The sequence below is a fragment of the Pestalotiopsis fici genome, assembly GCF_000516985.1.
Source record: "Pestalotiopsis fici W106-1 unplaced genomic scaffold PFICI_Scf_12, whole genome shotgun sequence".
NCBI lineage: Eukaryota > Fungi > Ascomycota > Sordariomycetes > Amphisphaeriales > Sporocadaceae > Pestalotiopsis > Pestalotiopsis fici.
This window is the reverse complement of record NW_006917102.1, coordinates 518,580-536,776: the sequence shown is the minus strand read 5'-3', so window position 1 is coordinate 536,776 and position 18,197 is coordinate 518,580. Positions and strand designations below refer to the sequence as shown.

Below are 18,197 nucleotides of genomic sequence, written 5' to 3'. Positions count from 1 at the left end.
TACTCTCTCTCTCTCTCTCTCTCTCTCTCTCTCTCTCTCGGCCTTGGGTTATACTACGCACAGGTACTGCCAGGTATAAGCGACCACTAGGCTAATTGCAGGATAGCCTCAAGTCAACTGCCGGGTCTCGGTGATTTATAGCGTCTGGGCGGCAGACCAACAGTGGTGCGGCAAGTGGCCCCTTTCGGCAGTTGGAGTCTTGGCTTCATTTGTTTGCTTGTGCGTATTGCACAACTTTGTATATCGCAGTAGATACGAATTATATCAGTCGTGGAAATCATGGCAATAATAAACGACTGTGAGTTCCTTCTTCCCGACTCTTTTGTTTTTTTTGTAGTGTCAGAAATCCGCGGCACAGCATTAAGCCTGAAGCGATCTTCTAACTCACAGGGGTCATAACCGCTGGGGAAAACATCTTGGCAATCCGCAGAAGCGGCAAAAATGCCAACCACTGAGATTGATCGCCGTTTCAAAATGTCAAAAGTCATCCAAGGTTCTGTTCCGGTTGCCGGTCGATCTCTTGGAATTGATATATATGATGAGAGTCGATAAGTTTTTCGTCCCGTCTTGTCCGTCTCGGCGATTTTGTGTCATCTGTTGTCATTCATTTCGCACATATAATTTTGCCTTTTCTTTCTTGTGCTGGTCACTCGTTCTTAGTATTCAAGCCTTATTCAAAAATGCAGTCGACTTCGATTATTTGCGCGGCAGCGCTGCTTGTGATGGGCGCATCGGCCCACGGCAACATTACATCGCCGCCTGCACGTCTCCCGGGCCCGGCCATGGCGGCGGCTTGTGGTGCTCAGGCGGTCGCTTCGGTGGAAGCAGATGGAACGATTCCGTTGGAGAGCGTCTCTGGGGCATCTGCTACCTGTAAGTTGATCTCTCTCATCTATTTGTTGCTCTCACTCGAAGAAACCCTATTCGCTGACATGTCCCCTTAGGTCAACTGGACTTTTGCCGTGGCGCCACGTTTGAAGACAATGTCGACCTGGTGCAGACATTCACCCCGGGCCAAGTCGTGGCCATGACGGCGATTCTGCCCATTCCGCACGAGGGGCCCATGAATGTGTCCATTGTGGACGCGGCGACCAACGCCGTCATTGGTGACCCTCTGATTGAGTTTGACAGCTACGCCGACGAGTCCCTGGCGTCGCTGCCGGCCAACAATACCGACTTTTCCGTCACTATCCCGCAGCTCGAGGCCGGTCAGTGTGCGCAAGCCGGTGATTGCGTCTTGCAGTGGTTTTGGTTCGGGACGTCGGCGCAGCAGACGTATGAGAGCTGTGTTGATTTTGTATTGGCATAGGTGGAATCTTGGGAATGAGGCTTCGTGTCGTGGGATGAGGTGTACTTGTAGCAAAACGGTGGCCTTGGTATGGTGGGACCTATTTTCTTTGAGTAACTATCAAGTCGAGGGAAAGTTGTCTTGCTTTTTGTACTCATGTTTGGTCTATAAAGGAACAGTGTGTTCGCAGACGAAGAAATATGACTCACGCCCATGGGCCAACATATGCTCAACTGAACCTAAGTCTCTAGTTAGTGAAACGCGGCATTGGATAGCGCAATATTATAATCTTACTTGACTGTTTCTGAGCAATTTGAGTTGGGCCAGTCCCGTGCAAACCATCAAATTTGCATCCATGGGAAGCTGGTATGTCGCTGTGATAGTGACAATGTACTCTCCTTGCTGTAGTAATGCCCTGGAGCAAATTTATTGGTTATTTCATTCTGCCACTGAACTTTTTCCATGTATTTTCTTTCTTCCTCTCGCATCATAATTGATCAACGATGCATGTGATAGATGGTATAATTGACTTGTCATTCTCAGCAAAGCTTGGGATCCTGGGCGACATGGCTCACGCCGCAGACAAGGATGGTCTGCGCATGCGGTAACGAATGCAGAGACTTCGGGCACGAGGACTCATTAGTGAATGTTCAGGAGCTGAATAGAAAGCTGGCCAGAAGCCTCAGCTTTCGCTACGCCGGGTTAGCAGGCTGTGTAGGAGTGATATCGTAAAGAACTTCGACGCTCAATCGACCCTACACGATAAGGGATTATGGATGGTAGATGTAAATAGAAAGGGTTCCGGCGACATCAGACTCCGAGTGTCCAAGGCATTATTAGTTCTTGCCACGTTTCTTGGGGACGTTTAATTCATCAACGTTACAGCTACTATTATTAGTTTGTTTGAAGAGTCCCGAGTCCGGTTTCCTGGTTCCGCGTAAGTTCATAGACCTATCCTGTAGTATACTAGCGGCAATCGTGGCCGACTCCTTTTCTTTTTGGTCTCGTCAATTTCAATAATTTTTTTTAAAAAAGATACTCGCAGCTTGACCATATTCGGTATGCCGGTTAAGAGATATTATACTCTCGGCGCCACCGTGGCAGAATTTGCAGGTCCCAGCCAGCCATGGAGCAAACTTCCGAATTCATCGAGTGGGTGGAAACATTGGAGGATTTGTCTTACTTGAAGCTGAATAAAGGATTGCCATCTTATGACCAAACTGGTACATTTGTTCTGCAAGGAGAATCACGAGCCAGGTGCCAGCCGGGGACTGCAGATATTAGAGCCGGCAGCGCCCTGAGCGCTTAGCGAGGGGACAGGAAGGAGTTTAATTGTGTTTATTAGGGCACATGCATTGGCAGGCAAAAGACCTCATCCGTGCCGTGGCCATGTTAGGGCTATCTGACTAGAGATTTCCAGATGTCACGATCTTTCTAGAGCAAAGCTTATATCTAGCTAGGTCAAAAAGCGGATGGCCACAATATTTTGAAGAAAAAAGAACAAGTTTCCTGCTTGTCCCTGGCACTAGAGGGTCAAAGAAAAGAGAGACAGCGAACTCCACCATCATTAATCGAGTACAGTACACGTTTGTTTCATTTTGATGATGTAGGCTTGGGAGAGTGTTTGTTGGCTTCGTATGCTATGTGATGTGACGACACCAGATCCAAGCCAACTAGGATGCGTTATGCAATGCAAATGCAATGCACGACGGAATATTTGGTCCATTACATTATGATGATGATAAAAAGCAGTAGAACAGCTAGGAGCATCAATGCATGCATGGAGCTGGCACGCGAGACTTGATGTTTCTTTGAGCAGCTCCGCCAGGTTGTCGGAAGCGAACTTTTGGCCATGCCATTGGAATATTGCCGGATTGGGTAAACCGTGTGTAGAAACGTGCACAATGGAGCCAATAAGAATGGGTCCATTGGCAGTTACCGAAGAAAGCCATGACCAACCGGAAGAGATTCCCCCAGTTCTTAGCTACCCCAAAACAAACAACATGGGAAAAAGGACCCTGAATGCAGGAGAGCCGAGGCGTGATGCTGCTAACCTAGTATGTATGGGGGGATGGGATGGGGGATTGAGTGAGCGAAAAAGGGAGGAGGAGTAGGAAGAGGGGCTAGAGGGAGGCCTCACAAAAGAAAACAAAATTTCCCACTCGCACAGCAACCGACGCCCACACCCAGCAGCTGTCGAACCCCCCTAGGGCCAGGGCAGCAGCAGCACTGAGCAGTGGCTAGGTACAACCTACAAGGAGCTATTTTCCCACCCCCAGCGGGCCTGTGTTTTCCGCCCGCCCAGCACAAAACACCCGCCGTGGGTAAGAATTTTTATCCCCTCAGATCACTCCGACTAATAACTAATGCAGGCTGGGCACTCCCAGAGCCTCCCTATAGCAATATGACGGAGCTTCCCTAGCCTGGATGCGCGATTTCTTGGCACAAGACTGAGCCTTGGACAGGATTTTTTGACTCTCAAGGCGAGTGATGAGTCGGGGGCGGGCAGCACGCAGACAGGCACATGGAAGTCGGTAGAGGACCGAGCTAACCTAGGGGAGCTCGAGACTTGATGGCTACTCGACTCACATAGACTTTGTACGCTGCCTCGCCGCTGTTTCGCCATTGTACTCTGCACGTATAGAGGAGTCGTCGATGGGTTCAATGGCAATGCCCACTCCCAGTCATCATCCCTCAAGCTCGACTGGTCTTGTCTGGTGCTCACCGCACAATCCCTTGTAAGTCGCCTAGGCTATCCCAAGCATGGTCTCGCTCTCACTCACTGCCCATAAGATTGCGTAAACTGCACTGGCTGCGCACTGTGTCTTGAGCCAGATAGTCCAGACATCTAACAGTATGGCATCCTGTTTCTCAGGTTGGTTCCCAGGAGCTCGCTGCAGCACCGTGACCGGATGCAGGGCTGCATGAGAGGGCTTTTTGTATATAGACTATATATATATCTGGGCATATTGTTTACAAAAAGAGCGCGTTCCTTTTTTGAATTTCTTGTCCCTGACGATCATCCCTTTTCTTTCACGACTCGTGACTTGCTTCTTCAACGTGACCGGGTGAACTGGGTATTTTCTTGCACAAAATTCCACAGAGTATAGCTCCTGGTTTTGTTCAAGACGCAATGGACGAGCCGGATCTGAAGCAGAGCGCTGCAGAGCGCATTCGCTGGGGGGATGACGCCGAAAATGGCCTTCCTGCTCGCGAGCTGCGTCGTACTAACTCCAGAGGGTCCATGTCGATTCACAGCGTACGATCCCGTCGTGAAGTTGACCCTTCCATTGCTCTCCCTATTCAGTACCGAACTGTGTAAGTTGTGCCCCTTGGTGTTGGTTCGACACCGAGTATGGATGGTCTCTCACTTACACGCCATCAACTCACTAGGTCGTTCAACATTGAAGAGTCCAAGGCGAAGGATGCTGTCGAAGCTGCAAAGGCAAAGGACGCAGCTACCAAAGGTAACACTATTCTTTTCTCTTTATTTCATGGTTTCAAGTTTTTGATGATTGTTGTTGACTTTGTTTGAATAGAACTGTCCTCCCTCGAATGGCACACTCTCCCCACCGACGAGGTTCTTCGCCGCCTGAGCTCGTCGATTGCCCACGGTCTCTCCCCAGAACAAGTGTCCCGCAAGTTCAAGGAATTCGGTCGCAATGCTCCCTCCCCTCCCAAGTCCAACACTCTTTCCAAATATCTCGGCTACCTGTTCAAGGGTTTCGGACCTGTCCTGCTCATCGGTGCCGTCCTCGTCTTTGTATCATGGAAACCCCTCGGTGAACCAAACCCGGCCATTGCAAACTTGGTAAGCCTCAGCTCAAGATGATGTGGACGAATGTATAATTAACAATTCTTCAAGGCTCTGGCCATTGTCCTCGTTGCCGTCTTCTTCATTCAAGCTGCTTTCAACATGTGGCAAGACTTTAGCTCGTCTCGGGTCATGAAGAGCATCAAGAACATGTTGCCCGAGGACTGTCTCGTCATTCGCGATGGCAAGCAATCATCCATGTCGGCCATTGACCTGGTTCCCGGAGACATTGTTACCGTCAAGGCTGGCAACAAACTTCCTGCCGACATTCGCTTCCTCCAGGTCTCGGGTGATGCCAGATTTGACCGGTCCATCCTGACTGGTGAATCTGTGCCGCTCGCCGCCACTGTCGACTCGACTGATGATAACTACCTGGAAACCAAGAACATTGGTCTGCAGGGAACTCACTGTACTTCAGGTACCTGTACTGGTATCGTTGTCGGCACTGGTGACCGTACCGTCTTTGGCCGGATCGCAAACTTGACCAATGAACCCAAGGCCAAGATGACCACCCTCGAGCGCGAGGTTCTCTACTTTGTCATAATCATTTGCTCCATCATGATTACCATGATTGCCATTGTACTGATTGTCTGGGGCGCGTGGCTTCGCACTGAGCATCCTGGTTGGATCAGTGTGCCCATGCTCATTGTCAGCTGTGTCAGTGTCGCCATTGCCTTTATCCCCGAAGGTCTACCCATTGCCGTCACGGCCGGTCTCACCATCACCGCCGGTATCATGCAGAAGAACAAGGTCCTGTGTAAATCGCTCAAGACTGTAGAGACTCTGGGATCGGTCTCGGTTATCTGCTCTGACAAGACTGGAACACTTACTCAGGTGACCTTCAAGTGCTGTACTTTTCAAATATCACACTGGCTAACTCTCAACAGAACCTCATGACTGTAACGGAATGCACAATCGGGACCAGCACAGTCACTACCGAGGATGCCGAAGAGCAGCTTGGCAGAAAGGTTACTCCCGACTCGGCGCCGGCGGCCGCCAGTGGCATTAGCCAGATGCGCGCCCTTTCCGCCTTGTGTAATGCCGCTGAATTTGATGCTGCCACCAACAACTTGCCCATTGAGCAGAGACGCGTCTATGGTGATGCAACTGATCAGGCCATTCTGCGATTCTCTGAGAAGCTCGGCTCCGTCAGTCACATGCGCCAGTGCTGGCAAAAGACCTTTGACCTCGCCTTCAACTCCAAGAACAAGTACATGATCCGGGCCTTTTCTCTCTTCAAGAATGACTGTCTCGCCGCAACTCTACCTCAATCCGAAGCCGAAATCTTCAAGCAAGGCGATACGTAAGTCACATCCTGCTATACACCTCCCCTTGCCCATAGGTGCCGTGCCAACGCTGACCTTTTTTCCCCAGTCTACTCACAATCAAGGGTGCCCCTGATGTTCTCGTCGGTCGCTGCTCCTACTACATTACCAGCTCCGGAGAAGCTCAGCCCTTTGACGCCGACATGCGAGCCACCATCGAGGGCGTCAAGAACATCTACAGCAGTCAGGGAAAGCGATGCATCCTCCTCGCCCGCAAGACCATTCGTCGCGCAGACGTCAGAAACCAGGCCGGCACTACCCAGTTTGAAGACGAGATGGCCGAGCAGGCCAAGACTGGTCTTACGCTTGTTGGTCTCGTCGCCATTGTCGATCCCCTTCGCCCCGAGATCAAATCGGTCGTCTCGACTCTCCGTGGTGCTGGTATCCGCTTCTTCATGGTGAGTAGTCATGCCAACGGGGTGATACAATATGAAAATGCTGACGTATTTAGGTTACTGGTGACTTTGCCCTCACTGCTCTCGCCATTGCACAAGATGCCGGTATTGTCACGCTTCCCACCCCGGCAGTCCACGGCCTGGAGAACCTACCTCGTGAGGAGGTCGCGGACGATGAAAAATCCATGGTCTCTCGCCAGTCCATTGTCCTCAGCGGCCCAGATCTGATGGGCATGAGCGCGCACCAGTGGAAGATTCTGACACAGTACGAAGAGGTCGTCTTTGCGCGCACCACGCCCGAGCAGAAGCTGCGCATCGTCAAGGAGTTCCAAAACAGTGGCGTCGTCGCCATGACGGGTGACGGTGTCAATGACGCCCCCTCGCTCAAGGCCGCCGACGTTGGTATCGCCATGGGCAGCGGTTCCGACATTGCCATTGAAGCTGCCGACATGGTTCTCCTCGACTCGTTTGCCTCGGTCGTCGAGGCTGTTCAGTATGGTCGTGTCGTCTTTGACAACCTCAAGAAGGTCATTTGCTACTTGCTCCCCGCTGGTTCGTTTGCCGAGTTCTGGCCCGTCATGACCAATGTCTGCTTTGGTCTGCCGCAGATCCTGTCATCTTTCCTCATGATTATCATCTGGTATGTCCTCACACTATTCCCACTCCACAAACATTATGGCGAAACGTAGACTGACACATTGATAGCTGTTTCACCGACTGCGCTGCCGCCACTGCCTTGTCGTACGAAAAGCCCGAAGCCGATGTCCTCCTCCGCAAGCCCCGAGATGTCAAGAAGGATCGCCTGGTCGACTGGCAGCTCATCCTTCACGCATACGGTGTCCTCGGTGTCTTGGAGACGGTCGCTTCCTTTGCCATGGCCTACTGGTACCTCGAGCGCAGCGGCATCCCCTTTGGCACCCTTTGGTTCGGTTTCGGCGCAGTGCCGGATGGTGTCGATTCCGCCTACTACACCCAGAAGCTCAATGAAGCCTCTTCGGTGTATTTCATCAACCTGGTTGTCATGTAAGTCGCAATATTACTCAGCGTCTCCTTTACTCACCCCTTCTGTATACTAATCAATTTCTTGGAAATTAGGCAATGGTTTAACCTCATGGCTATCCGTACCCGCCGCTGGAGCATCTTCCAACACCCCCCGGCCTTCAACAAGCTAACGCAGAATCTCTGGCTGTTCCCGGCCATCATCTTTGCCCTGCTCATGGCCATCTTTTGGCTCTACGTGCCCGTCTTTCAGGCCGTTCTCGGCACTACCGAGGTGCCCGTCGAGCACTACTTTTTGCCATTTGCCTTTGGCATGTTTATTTTGTTGTTTGATGAGGGTCGCAAGTACCTGGTCCGCAAGTATCCTAACGGAACTGTTGCCAAGTTTGCTTGGTAGTATGGCATTTTCTTGTTTCCTCCTTTGCAAGCGAGCGATCTTTGTTGTAGAGGTGCCGCGGAGTTCCAGGAATTTGTTTTTGTCTTCTTGCCCTCGAAGGGCTCTTGCTTGACCTAGACCAACGTTTTGTATAGAGTCTTGTTGTATCAGAGATATATTTAAAGATAAAGTAGAATCAAAGTTTCGATATCATGCTTTCTGATTTGCAGCCAACTGCCGAGGATGAAATAGTACGATTTCAATGCAGTGGACGTTGCAAAACACTATACATACACGGACCAGGCAATTGTCCATTTGGACTTGTCTGCCTTGAGCACAAGCTCCCTCCACGTCTCATGACCCGACAACACCTTTATTCAAACCAGCCAATCCGTCTCGCGAAGCTCCCATTAGAGTTGCACCCAATTCATTGTTTTGTGCGGAGCATCCAATGAGCTTGCGTGCCAGTAATCAAATCTACCAATAACCTTCCTCAGCAAGAGCCCCTAAGCGGTTGTCTGATATCATATTGAGGGGTGACTCCAACTCTTGTACAACCTTAATCTCCCCATGCCAGCACATATAAGAGCTTGAATACGCTAATATCAGCACGTTTCTGGTTCCTTCGATTTCTTCTATTATTTTTGTATGGACAATTCAGCATACAACCACAGAAAGTAGGAAACATCAGCCAAAATGTCAAAGCAATATCTAGCGGCAAAGGAAAAGTACGACGCCATCATCTCCAATCCCGGCCGGCGAGACTCTACTAGTACGTCATGTTCCCGACTGATATCTTGTCCATGATGAGAATACTGTACTGAAAAATATTTGCTTGCGATGTAAAAGGCTACAAGAACCGCACCATTGTCGGCCGTTCCCCATCCTCTGGGTCCACTGGCATGGTTGGCCATGTTGACCACGCGCCGAGTCGACGGATGAGCAATAGTTTTGGGGACAGGGTCAAGGACTGGATGAACAGACCGGCATATTAAAGTACTGCCTCGCTCGAAAGAATCGTGCATCATGGGCCTCGCCATGAGTATTCGATCCAGATTGTCAGAGCGTTGGTGGCATGTACACAACGATTTGAAGACTAGGCATTTGGCAAGGTCCTTGGATCTTTACTGACGGAGCCAAGCATTACGGCCTTGAACATGGCAGAAAGATAGCCTTGTGATAAGTATGAGAAATTATGATTAATATATAAGTACTGCACATGGTACGAAACTGTGAATCAACAATGGCCGAAGGCTCTAGACGCTAAATTCCAGATGGTATGGTCTACGTTCACAGTAAGATAACGAAGCAGCATCCCACATGCTCAAGAGCATTTTTCGAGGGCCGATATTAGGTGTTACCTTTGAGACTCGGTAAAATTCCCATTTAGTACTATATATCACTTTCAGTATTGTCCTGATTACTACTCACCCTAGAAAAAAGCGGCTCCCAAAATCTCGGCCTGCTTCTCCCGCTCTCGGCACGTGAGACACTTGTCGTCACTTACGAGATCACAAAAGCACGTCTGCACGGCGCACTCGAACCGGGACGCGGGCACCTGGCACCGAATCAAGATGGGCGGGGCCGAGCGCGCGTTTCGGCGGAGCTCATCCTCCACGGTCGGGATGCCGGCCTCGAGGTAGACGCCGCCCCGCTCACACGTCGAGCAGCAGCCGCCGTCGCGGGGAGTAAGAGGAGGAGGCACGCCTTGGTGCTCGCGGCAGCGGCCCGTAAATACCCTGCCGACCACGGGCGGTGGCGGGCACGGGATGCTCAGGCTGTGGCTGCGTGCCGTCTTGACGCGCGTGGCGAAGCCGCTGGGCGATTGGACAGAGCGCAGGCCGCTCTGGTAGAACTTTCTACCTTTGCCGCGAGGCCTCGAGGGCATTTCCAGTTTGGGCACGGCCCGGTGTATGACGACGGACTCGAACTCGTCGAGCTCAATGTCGAATTCGGTCGTCACTACATCCGAATCCGAGTCCGAGTCGTGGCAGAGACTCAGCAGTGTAGATGCTCTTGCAGCATCCGTCACATCCATGGAATAGCTGGGGTAGTTAGTGGAAGTCCTTGCTCGGTTTTGTGGCGTGCTATTCTGGCTTGTTGACATGTACTCTAACTCATATACCTCGGCGTCAGACTCGTGGGCCTCGCCGTCCGACTCATCCTCACTTTCGCCGTCATGGAGGGAAAAGGCGCTCAAGACTTTTGGAGCGGCTCTCGATACCAAGAAACGAGTATGGGGACTATCCTCACTTGAGACATGTCTACCAGTGGTATTAACAGTCCTGGTCTTGTTTGATGCCTGTGTAGGGTTGCTACTCCGTCTCACTCGCATCGGGCTTTGTTGTCCACCAGGCTCACGCTCGACATGTGCCTTGCCAAACACAGCACTGAGGGGTATATCCGTTGCCTTGATCCTCTCCTCTGCCAGTCGCATGTCCTTTTTGTAGTCTAGATACCTCTCGACGTATTTTTTGTCATAACGGGAAGGCCGCTCCGGCAGACCAAAATGCGCCGCACATTTGGGGCAGAAGCCGAACCTCTTCTTGCGCTTGGACTGGACCGGCGAGTCGCAGCGCGGTACCAAGACCTCTAGGCATGGAAACTCGTGTCTCCAATTGTCACGCCAGCATTTCTCGAGCTTCGACTCCTGATGGAGGCAGGAGTAGGTGACTCTCTTCTTGACGCACTGACAAACCATCCTGATGCCTGTATATATCAATACGAAAATAGGTACTCAAAGACAAGAGGTTGAGCGGCCGGAAGGGAAACAGGCAAGAAACGAGTACAAGAATCGAAACTTGAAAGCTGAACCGGTCAGCTAATTATATACAATGCTGGGATACCACAGATTACTTGACAAGATGCGAGGCATGGGGTTTGATTTATAGGTCGCGAAAACAGAGTCTTTGTTTTGCAGAGTATGACGGTCTGGAGATCAAAACACTTGTCTTGAGTGTTGTCCAAGACAAGATAATCGGCCATTGTCTAGATAATGAGATCACGTTGATGCACAAAGATTGTAGAAAAAGTCTTGTCTTTTTGTTTCTTTTTTTCTTGCCTCCATATGCATCTGGACATTTTCGATCCCCAAGCTTGAGGACTCATTGCGAGAGCAGAACCAAAAAGGCGGATTGTGGATATTCAATTGCATATGTCAAGAATTATGTGATACGAGGTAAATGACTTTGCGTGTCGAATTTCGTTTCAATTTAAAGGGTATAATTACTTGTCTGATGAAATTAAAAACTACCAAAACAATTACAGCAGTATGCTTATTCATATTCTTCTTGTCCGGTTGAGTCATTCGTCTTATTTTGTCGTTTGTACTGCGGCTATAAGAGCGGGTCTTATCAGAGGGCGATAAAAGAGAGCTTGCCCCTCCATGGTTCGTTCAGTAAATACGTACGGCTTCAGTGACCTCATTGCGACCATCAGTTTAGCGCAAACATTTCCTTGGCGTCATTTCTGCCTTGATCAACCACGACGACGACGACGACGACAACGGCCAAGAGAGCTTGACCTTGCAATGCCTGTCGCCATGGACAAGGACAAGAAGCAAGGAGATGACCTCCTCAAGCGGCCCCTCTATGGTTCGTTCGCATCCGTCTCCTGCCCGCCCTTGATTCCACCCCGCTAACCGCGAATGCGCCCAAACAGTCTACGACCTGCCGCCCGAGGTCTTGACTACCTTGACCTTTGCCACGTCAACCTCTGAAGTCGCAGCTCCCGAGGCTATACCATCTTCCAAAGCAGACGAATCATTGCCCCTGTCCTCGCCGTCCTCGTCCGAGAACCTGTCCGTGGGCTCCCAGGCCTGCTCGCTGTGCAGCCTCACCTTTGACAATGTGCTCGACCAGCGCGGGCACCAAAAGTCGGATTTGCACCACTACAACCTCAAACAAAAGCTGCGCGGTCGGCCACCTGTAACCGAGACCGAGTTCGAAAAGCTCGTGGGAGATCTCGACGAGAGCTTGTCGGGATCAGACTCGTCCGAGTCAGACGACGATGATGACAAGAAGGAGAGCACTCTTACAGCACTTTTGAAGAAACAAGCCACCCTGGCAGAGAGAAATAGCAACGGTGACGCCGGCAACGATGATGACGAGTCTACGACGAGGAGGCAGAGGGGCAGCGGAAAGCCACCATTGTTGTGGTTCAGCTCGCCAGTACTGCCAGCCAACACATTTTTCGGAATCTACCGCGCGATATTCCAACCCGAAGAGGCAAACAAGGAGACAGAGCTGGTCGAAGTCATAAGGAAGAAACAGCTTGAGCCGATTGCAGCACCCAAACCCAATGCCGATGGTGGTATTGCACCAGCCGCCTACAAGGGACCACACATTTTCCTGTGCATGATTGGAGGCGGCCACTTTGCAGCTATGGTCGTCTCGCTTGCACCTAGACAGACCAAACACGGCGCGACTTCAGGACCGCTGAACAGGGAAGCAACAGTGCTAGCACACAAGACATTCCACAGATACACCACGAGGAGGAAACAAGGTGGTTCACAATCAGCAAACGATAATGCAAAAGGAAATGCGCACTCGGCCGGTTCAAGTATTCGTCGATACAATGAGCAGGCTTTGGTGGACGAGGTCCGGCAGCTGCTCCAGGACTGGAAAGGGTTGCTCGACACTTCTGAGCTGCTGTTCATCAGGGCTACAGGTTCGACCAACAGGAGAACCCTGTTTGGGCCATATGAGGGACAGGTGCTGCGTGCAAACGACCCGAGGATACGAGGATTCCCATTCAGTACCAAGAGAGCGACTCAGAATGAGCTTATGCGCTCGTTTATCGAGCTCACGCGCTTAAAGGTTCGCGAAGTCGATCCAGTTCAAGAAAAGGCACAGACCGAGGCGCCAGCAAAGCCATCTACGCCCAAACCCGCCAAACCGGCGGCGCCAAAGTTGACAGAGGAGGAAGAAACGGCGCTGCTTCACACATCACAGTTGCAAGCATTTGTACGAAGGTCGAAATTACCAGCACTCTTGTCATACCTCAAGAATAACGACGTTGCGGCAGACTTTCTGTTTCAGCCGGTGGATTCGCAACAAAACTACCATGCCCCGACCTGCCTTCATCTATCTGCGAGCCAAAACTCGGGGCCTTTGGTGCTGGGACTGCTCACAAAAGCAGCCGCAGATCCAACCATCAAGAATCGGGAAGGCAAGACAGCCTTTGAACTTGCGGGAGACCGGTCGACCAGGGATGCCTTTAGGGTCGCACGCGATGAACTGGGCGAGGACAAGTGGGATTGGGAAAGTGCCAAAGTAGCACCGCCCATGAAGCGCGCCGAGGCAGAGAAGCGTGACGAGCGGGAGCGAAACGAAGAAGAGAAGAAGGAAGCTGAGCGCAGGAAAGCTGAAGAGGCACGTCTCAAGACTGAGGGACCCAAGATCCCGTCCAAGACGCCTCGCAAGGGGGCGCTGGGCAGCAGTCTTCCCAAGACGGCTCAGGAGAAGCGCGAGGAAGAGGCCAGAGGGCTCACGCCGGAACAGAGGATGCGATTGGATCGAGAACGGAGAGCTCGGGCGGCTGAAGAACGGTTACGTAGGATGCAGGCTGGTGGCTAATACCTTTGATCTAGATCTTTGGAACAAGATGGAAAATCCATTTGCTTTGAAAACTCTTCCCATGACTCTGCTCGTTGTTATTTGGACGAAAATATCCCTAGAGGAGCATGAATGATCGGATGTCTCGGAGTATTCGCGCCACTACTATTTGCATGTTCTTTCTTTTTTCCACCAAATGTACAATATTGCAGGAGGATCCGGGACTAGAGCAAGACATGCATACATAATGTTCCCAAATCCGTCCTTTTGTTCAATTCTAGCAGTAAGCACATGGCGGGATCTGACAGCATGTCGAATGTTTTGCAACGTCTGCCGAGAAGGAGAATTCGACGGCACGGCGATGGGGGGAATAAGAAAATATGCTCATCAGGCCACCAATGTCCCTCAGGACTCTTCAATTACGTTTTGGTCCCTAACCAGGGTGGCAGAGTGTTATCACAAAGAAGGCGAAGCAAGTTTCATAGAAATCACAGGGACAACTGGTTCAAGTTGTTCCATTTGCCGAATGCATCATTGCCAAGGCACAAAGAATAACAAGTAGAAAGAAAACTCAACATGGGGCGTTCCGGTGTAGCCAACGGAAAGCGACAAAGAAGAAGTGAGAAAAAAAGACCGAGAAAGCGATGCCGTTCCCGACAACCGAGCCTTTTTTTCTTCGATTTGGCTGGCTGGCTGGCCAAGTCCTGTTCCTGCAGAAGCGCGCACGAGCACCTGAAACCCAAGGATCCTTGTCAACGATCAACCCCCTCTACGATGTATTCCCCCGACGTGGAGATGGGGAGGAGCTCCAGGGGTCCCCTTTTGGGAGAGAAAAACCAACCAGGTCTTCCTGAAATACCACCACATGTTGCCCATAACGGGGTCAGAGTGAGAGTGAGAAAAAATTATGACGGCAAAAAAACTTCCGAAGGGAAGAGGAAAAAAGATGAGGCACCCAAGGGCCAAAGAGATCCAGAGATCCAGACAGGAGGGCATGCGAATAGGGACCTGTCACGGATAGAAAGACGAATTGATATGCGAGGCCGAGCTTGGCACCTGGAGATATAGAGATGGTGACGTGAGCCATGTACTGTCGATTTTCACAACGGGTCATGTTTCTTTAAACCTGGCTCACCGCGCGCCGGGGAACCACCAAAGGAAACGCATAAGTCATGCAAAGAGGCTGTAAACAGAAAATTGCATAAGGTTGATCAATGAGAAACAAGAAGAGCGACGTCTGGCTTTTCTTGTATACTTGAGCAATTCAAGCAAGTGCTGCTGGTCAATTGGTCAATTGGTCAATGGTGAAAATAGGGGGCTCGGGTGAGGTGAAATATGGCAATACGATGCTCTGCTATATTGCATGAAGTTGATGCGTGGCAGTGCTGAACGAACAGACTGCCGTATTCAAGCACATTTTTGCTGGGTGTGATGATATTCCCATGGGCCAATGGCACAGTGAGGGCGGGTCTCGCCGGGGACCCCCCCTTCTTTGACTCCAGTGCCAGTGCCTCGTGGGAACCCGGCTTGAGGTGAACGGTAGACCCAGCTAATAGAATCAAACACGACAGAACGGGGACTTGGTTGATCGATCAGGAAATCAGTTGACCAGAGCGTCGGTTAGCATATTAATTGAATAAGTGGAAATTCCGGAGTTGACTACTACTCCTACGGTTGTGTGCACCGTAAACCTAGATCTAGGCTCGTGAAAGCAATGATCATGTGTTAGTCCCACAGCCGCCATCTGATTTTGCTCGGATCATGCCGGTATTATCGTTGAAATGTTTTCATGACTTGCTGCTATAATTACCTTGATTTGTGGTTGCTTGTAATAGTTGACCTGCAGACTCACTTACGACGCATCCTGTCGAAAAGTCTGCCACGACATTATTGAATGTTGTATTAAGATGATCTCAAAATCCAAACGTCTCGAGATACGAGTCGAATCTCTCTTCTCCGGGCAAGGAGCCACACCACGAATGAATGGGGTGCGCAAACCTGCAACAGAGTCTCCAGGACTACCTTAGTCAGGAACGGTGAACCGCACACCTGGTAAGTAAGCGTCGGATCTAATGTAGTAGAGATGGGCCCATTCTAGTCCGCAATCTAAATTATAGGTTAAAAGTGGAAGAAACTGGCTAGAAGTCACTAAACTGCCGCCAGCTACCTACTGTGGGTGTACACTCACCGTCTCGTCTGGCTTGTTCTAATTGCGTCCTATGACGATATTGTCATGGGCGACGGCGCCCGTATAGCTCGCGCGTAGGAGATTGGAGCGCAGTGACTCCAGGCGCTGTGGCGGCTGTCATTTTTAGGGGAGGGCGTCCGGGGGTCCGTGTTGGCGCCGTCCCAAAGGGATACCCAACAGCGATGGCTTCATGTCTGAGCACCCAAGACAAAAAAAAAAGTTGGATTAAAAAGAAAAGAATCATCCGACACACTGGTAGATCCGTCCCCTTGGGTAGACAAGTGTCTTGGTCGCCCAGACATGGCAGATCATTCACCTCAAAATAGAGTCTTGGATAGTAGTGCACGCCAATGTCTTTCTCCGAAGTTGCGAGCTAAGTTCATATTCTCCGTGATAGTCTTGCCGATCATATACGAGCAACTCGGGTTAATTGACAGTGAGTTGAGGGCCTTGGGTACATGCACCAAGTGTGGGCAGATGCGGAAGAAGCATGCAATTAAAACTCCGCACGAATGGGCGACTGGATGCCTCGAGCTACGTATAGGAGGATATCTACCTTACTCCGGTGGTGCCGCAGCTTTTTTTTTGCGGGCTGTCGTCTGATGATTTGGGGCAGTTATCCCAGCGCTAGAATAGAGCTACAATTAAGCTTGTCGTTAGGATTAGTGAACCCGTCAAAAACTACACAGACAAACACACCGCATCATGTGTGTACACTTTTCTGTGCTGGCCTTTTTCAATGCATACCCCCGGTACCCCAAAGAAGGCGCAGCAGCCAGAGCTGACAGGAGAAAGAAAGAAACTTGAAACGAATCTAGGATGGTTGTAGATGTGAATGGCTGAGGACTGAAACACGCTGAAGCGCCAAGGAGACAGGGTCTGCATATCGAGTCTTTTTTTGCTGGCGCCCGAGTAGCCAAAAGGGGGGGAAGAGGAAAGACGTCCGCGGTTGGAGAGTCTTGGAGGTAGGGTGGTAGGTGGGCGTTAAAAAAGCAAGGCTCTACACAGATGTAGATGGGCCAATCAACGCAGGAGCCGCCGTCATAGCTTAAAAATAATCCGAATATTGAATTATACATGGCCTACGGGATACAGCGCGCTTGTAGGCTAATCTGGGATTGCTTGCTTGCCTGCCTGCCTGCCTGCCTGCCTACCTGACCAGCTTGACTGCCGCTCATGAAGCGCCGAAATGACAATTCATCTTACATTTGGACAGTTGCGAGTGAATCCCACCGTCAAAATGTATTGACATTGACATGATAATCTCTTCCGTGGGTAGATGGTCTCTTTGCACACAAATGACCACTGCTACTATCGGAGGGTCCCCTGGTCTTTGTCTGGACCATCTCTTCTTTTTTTCTCCTCTTCGGGTCATCGACCGGATCGACCCATCGCGGGTCCTGTTGTGGAGAAAGTCTGGGCCAGGAACAGTAACACCGATGTTCTGTTGACGGTGAGTCGATGCCTTTTGGCTCCTTGGCATCCTTCGTCTTTTAGGCCTTAGCGCGCGAGAATTGGCTCTCCCCCCCCTGTTGGTAGAGTGCAACAGCGCCTACACTGACTGCACTGCTGCTCTGCTTTCATGAAATCATTCCATGCCATGGGCCAATACCACAAAAGTGTACGTGCTAGAGCTATTGACTTTAGCTTGCTACCGATTTCAGGTAACGGTAGTAAGTAACATGATGGCCTACCTACACAACTTTATGAGCGTTCATTTTGCAGCGGAACTCGGATCCGCAGGTCAGTCCAAAGTTGTAAAAGCTCCATGGGGGAGGCGTTATGAGAGATCCCCCCTCCGGAGTCAAAGATCTCCGGCTAGGATCTCGTGGCTGAAGGAATTTGAACGGGAGGAGGAGTAGAACCCCTAGAAGTCTACCTACTACACAGTATCATTTGAACCAAGATGAGTGACAGCTCCTTGTGATGACTGCGAATTGGTCGATCCAAGCCATCTCAGGTACAGCAAGTCTCTGAGGAAGCAAAATCCTCAATCCTTGAGCACTGACGTTTTGGCCCATTTACCACTATTACACTACAACAACGTTAAATGCAATTTTGAGGGGGCATCACCGTACCTGCATTAGCTCAGAAAGTGCCACCACCACCCATCAGTGGCTATGCGTGTTTCAAGAAGCCCCCCAGAAGGAAAGGGAGGGCTCGATAGGGTGGAGGCCTTTGCTTTTTTTCTTCAACGATCAGGCCGCAAGAAGAGACCACGGCAGTTTACACAGATTGACTCGGTGATTGATGACAA

The 18,197-nt window shown here is 50.8% G+C and overlaps 4 protein-coding genes across 4 annotated transcripts; 3 read left to right on the top strand and 1 right to left on the bottom strand.

Moving 5' to 3' along the window:
- Positions 1 to 680: 680 nt before the first annotated feature.
- On the top strand, positions 681 to 1,309 carry PFICI_13921 (uncharacterized protein; the record flags this gene model as incomplete). The annotated part of the gene is made up of 2 exons (XM_007842502.1): positions 681 to 873; positions 945 to 1,309. 2 exons carry the CDS (start codon positions 681 to 683, stop codon positions 1,307 to 1,309), a joined length of 558 nt encoding a protein of 185 aa, XP_007840693.1.
- A 3,112-nt stretch (positions 1,310 to 4,421) lies between these two features.
- Positions 4,422 to 8,218, top strand: PFICI_13920 (uncharacterized protein; the record flags this gene model as incomplete). Its single annotated transcript, XM_007842501.1, has 9 exons — positions 4,422 to 4,606; positions 4,682 to 4,755; positions 4,828 to 5,099; positions 5,154 to 5,936; positions 5,990 to 6,405; positions 6,477 to 6,825; positions 6,879 to 7,462; positions 7,528 to 7,845; positions 7,918 to 8,218. The coding sequence occupies 9 exons, from the start codon at positions 4,422 to 4,424 to the stop codon at positions 8,216 to 8,218; spliced, it is 3,282 nt and encodes a 1,093-aa protein (XP_007840692.1).
- Positions 8,219 to 9,629: 1,411 nt separating this feature from the next.
- On the bottom strand, positions 9,630 to 10,898 carry PFICI_13919 (uncharacterized protein; the record flags this gene model as incomplete). The annotated part of the gene is made up of 1 exon (XM_007842500.1): positions 9,630 to 10,898. One exon carries the CDS (start codon positions 10,896 to 10,898, stop codon positions 9,630 to 9,632), a length of 1,269 nt encoding a protein of 422 aa, XP_007840691.1.
- Positions 10,899 to 11,726: 828 nt separating this feature from the next.
- Positions 11,727 to 13,773, top strand: PFICI_13918 (uncharacterized protein; the record flags this gene model as incomplete). Its single annotated transcript, XM_007842499.1, has 2 exons — positions 11,727 to 11,790; positions 11,858 to 13,773. The coding sequence occupies 2 exons, from the start codon at positions 11,727 to 11,729 to the stop codon at positions 13,771 to 13,773; spliced, it is 1,980 nt and encodes a 659-aa protein (XP_007840690.1).
- Positions 13,774 to 18,197: the final 4,424 nt, after the last annotated feature.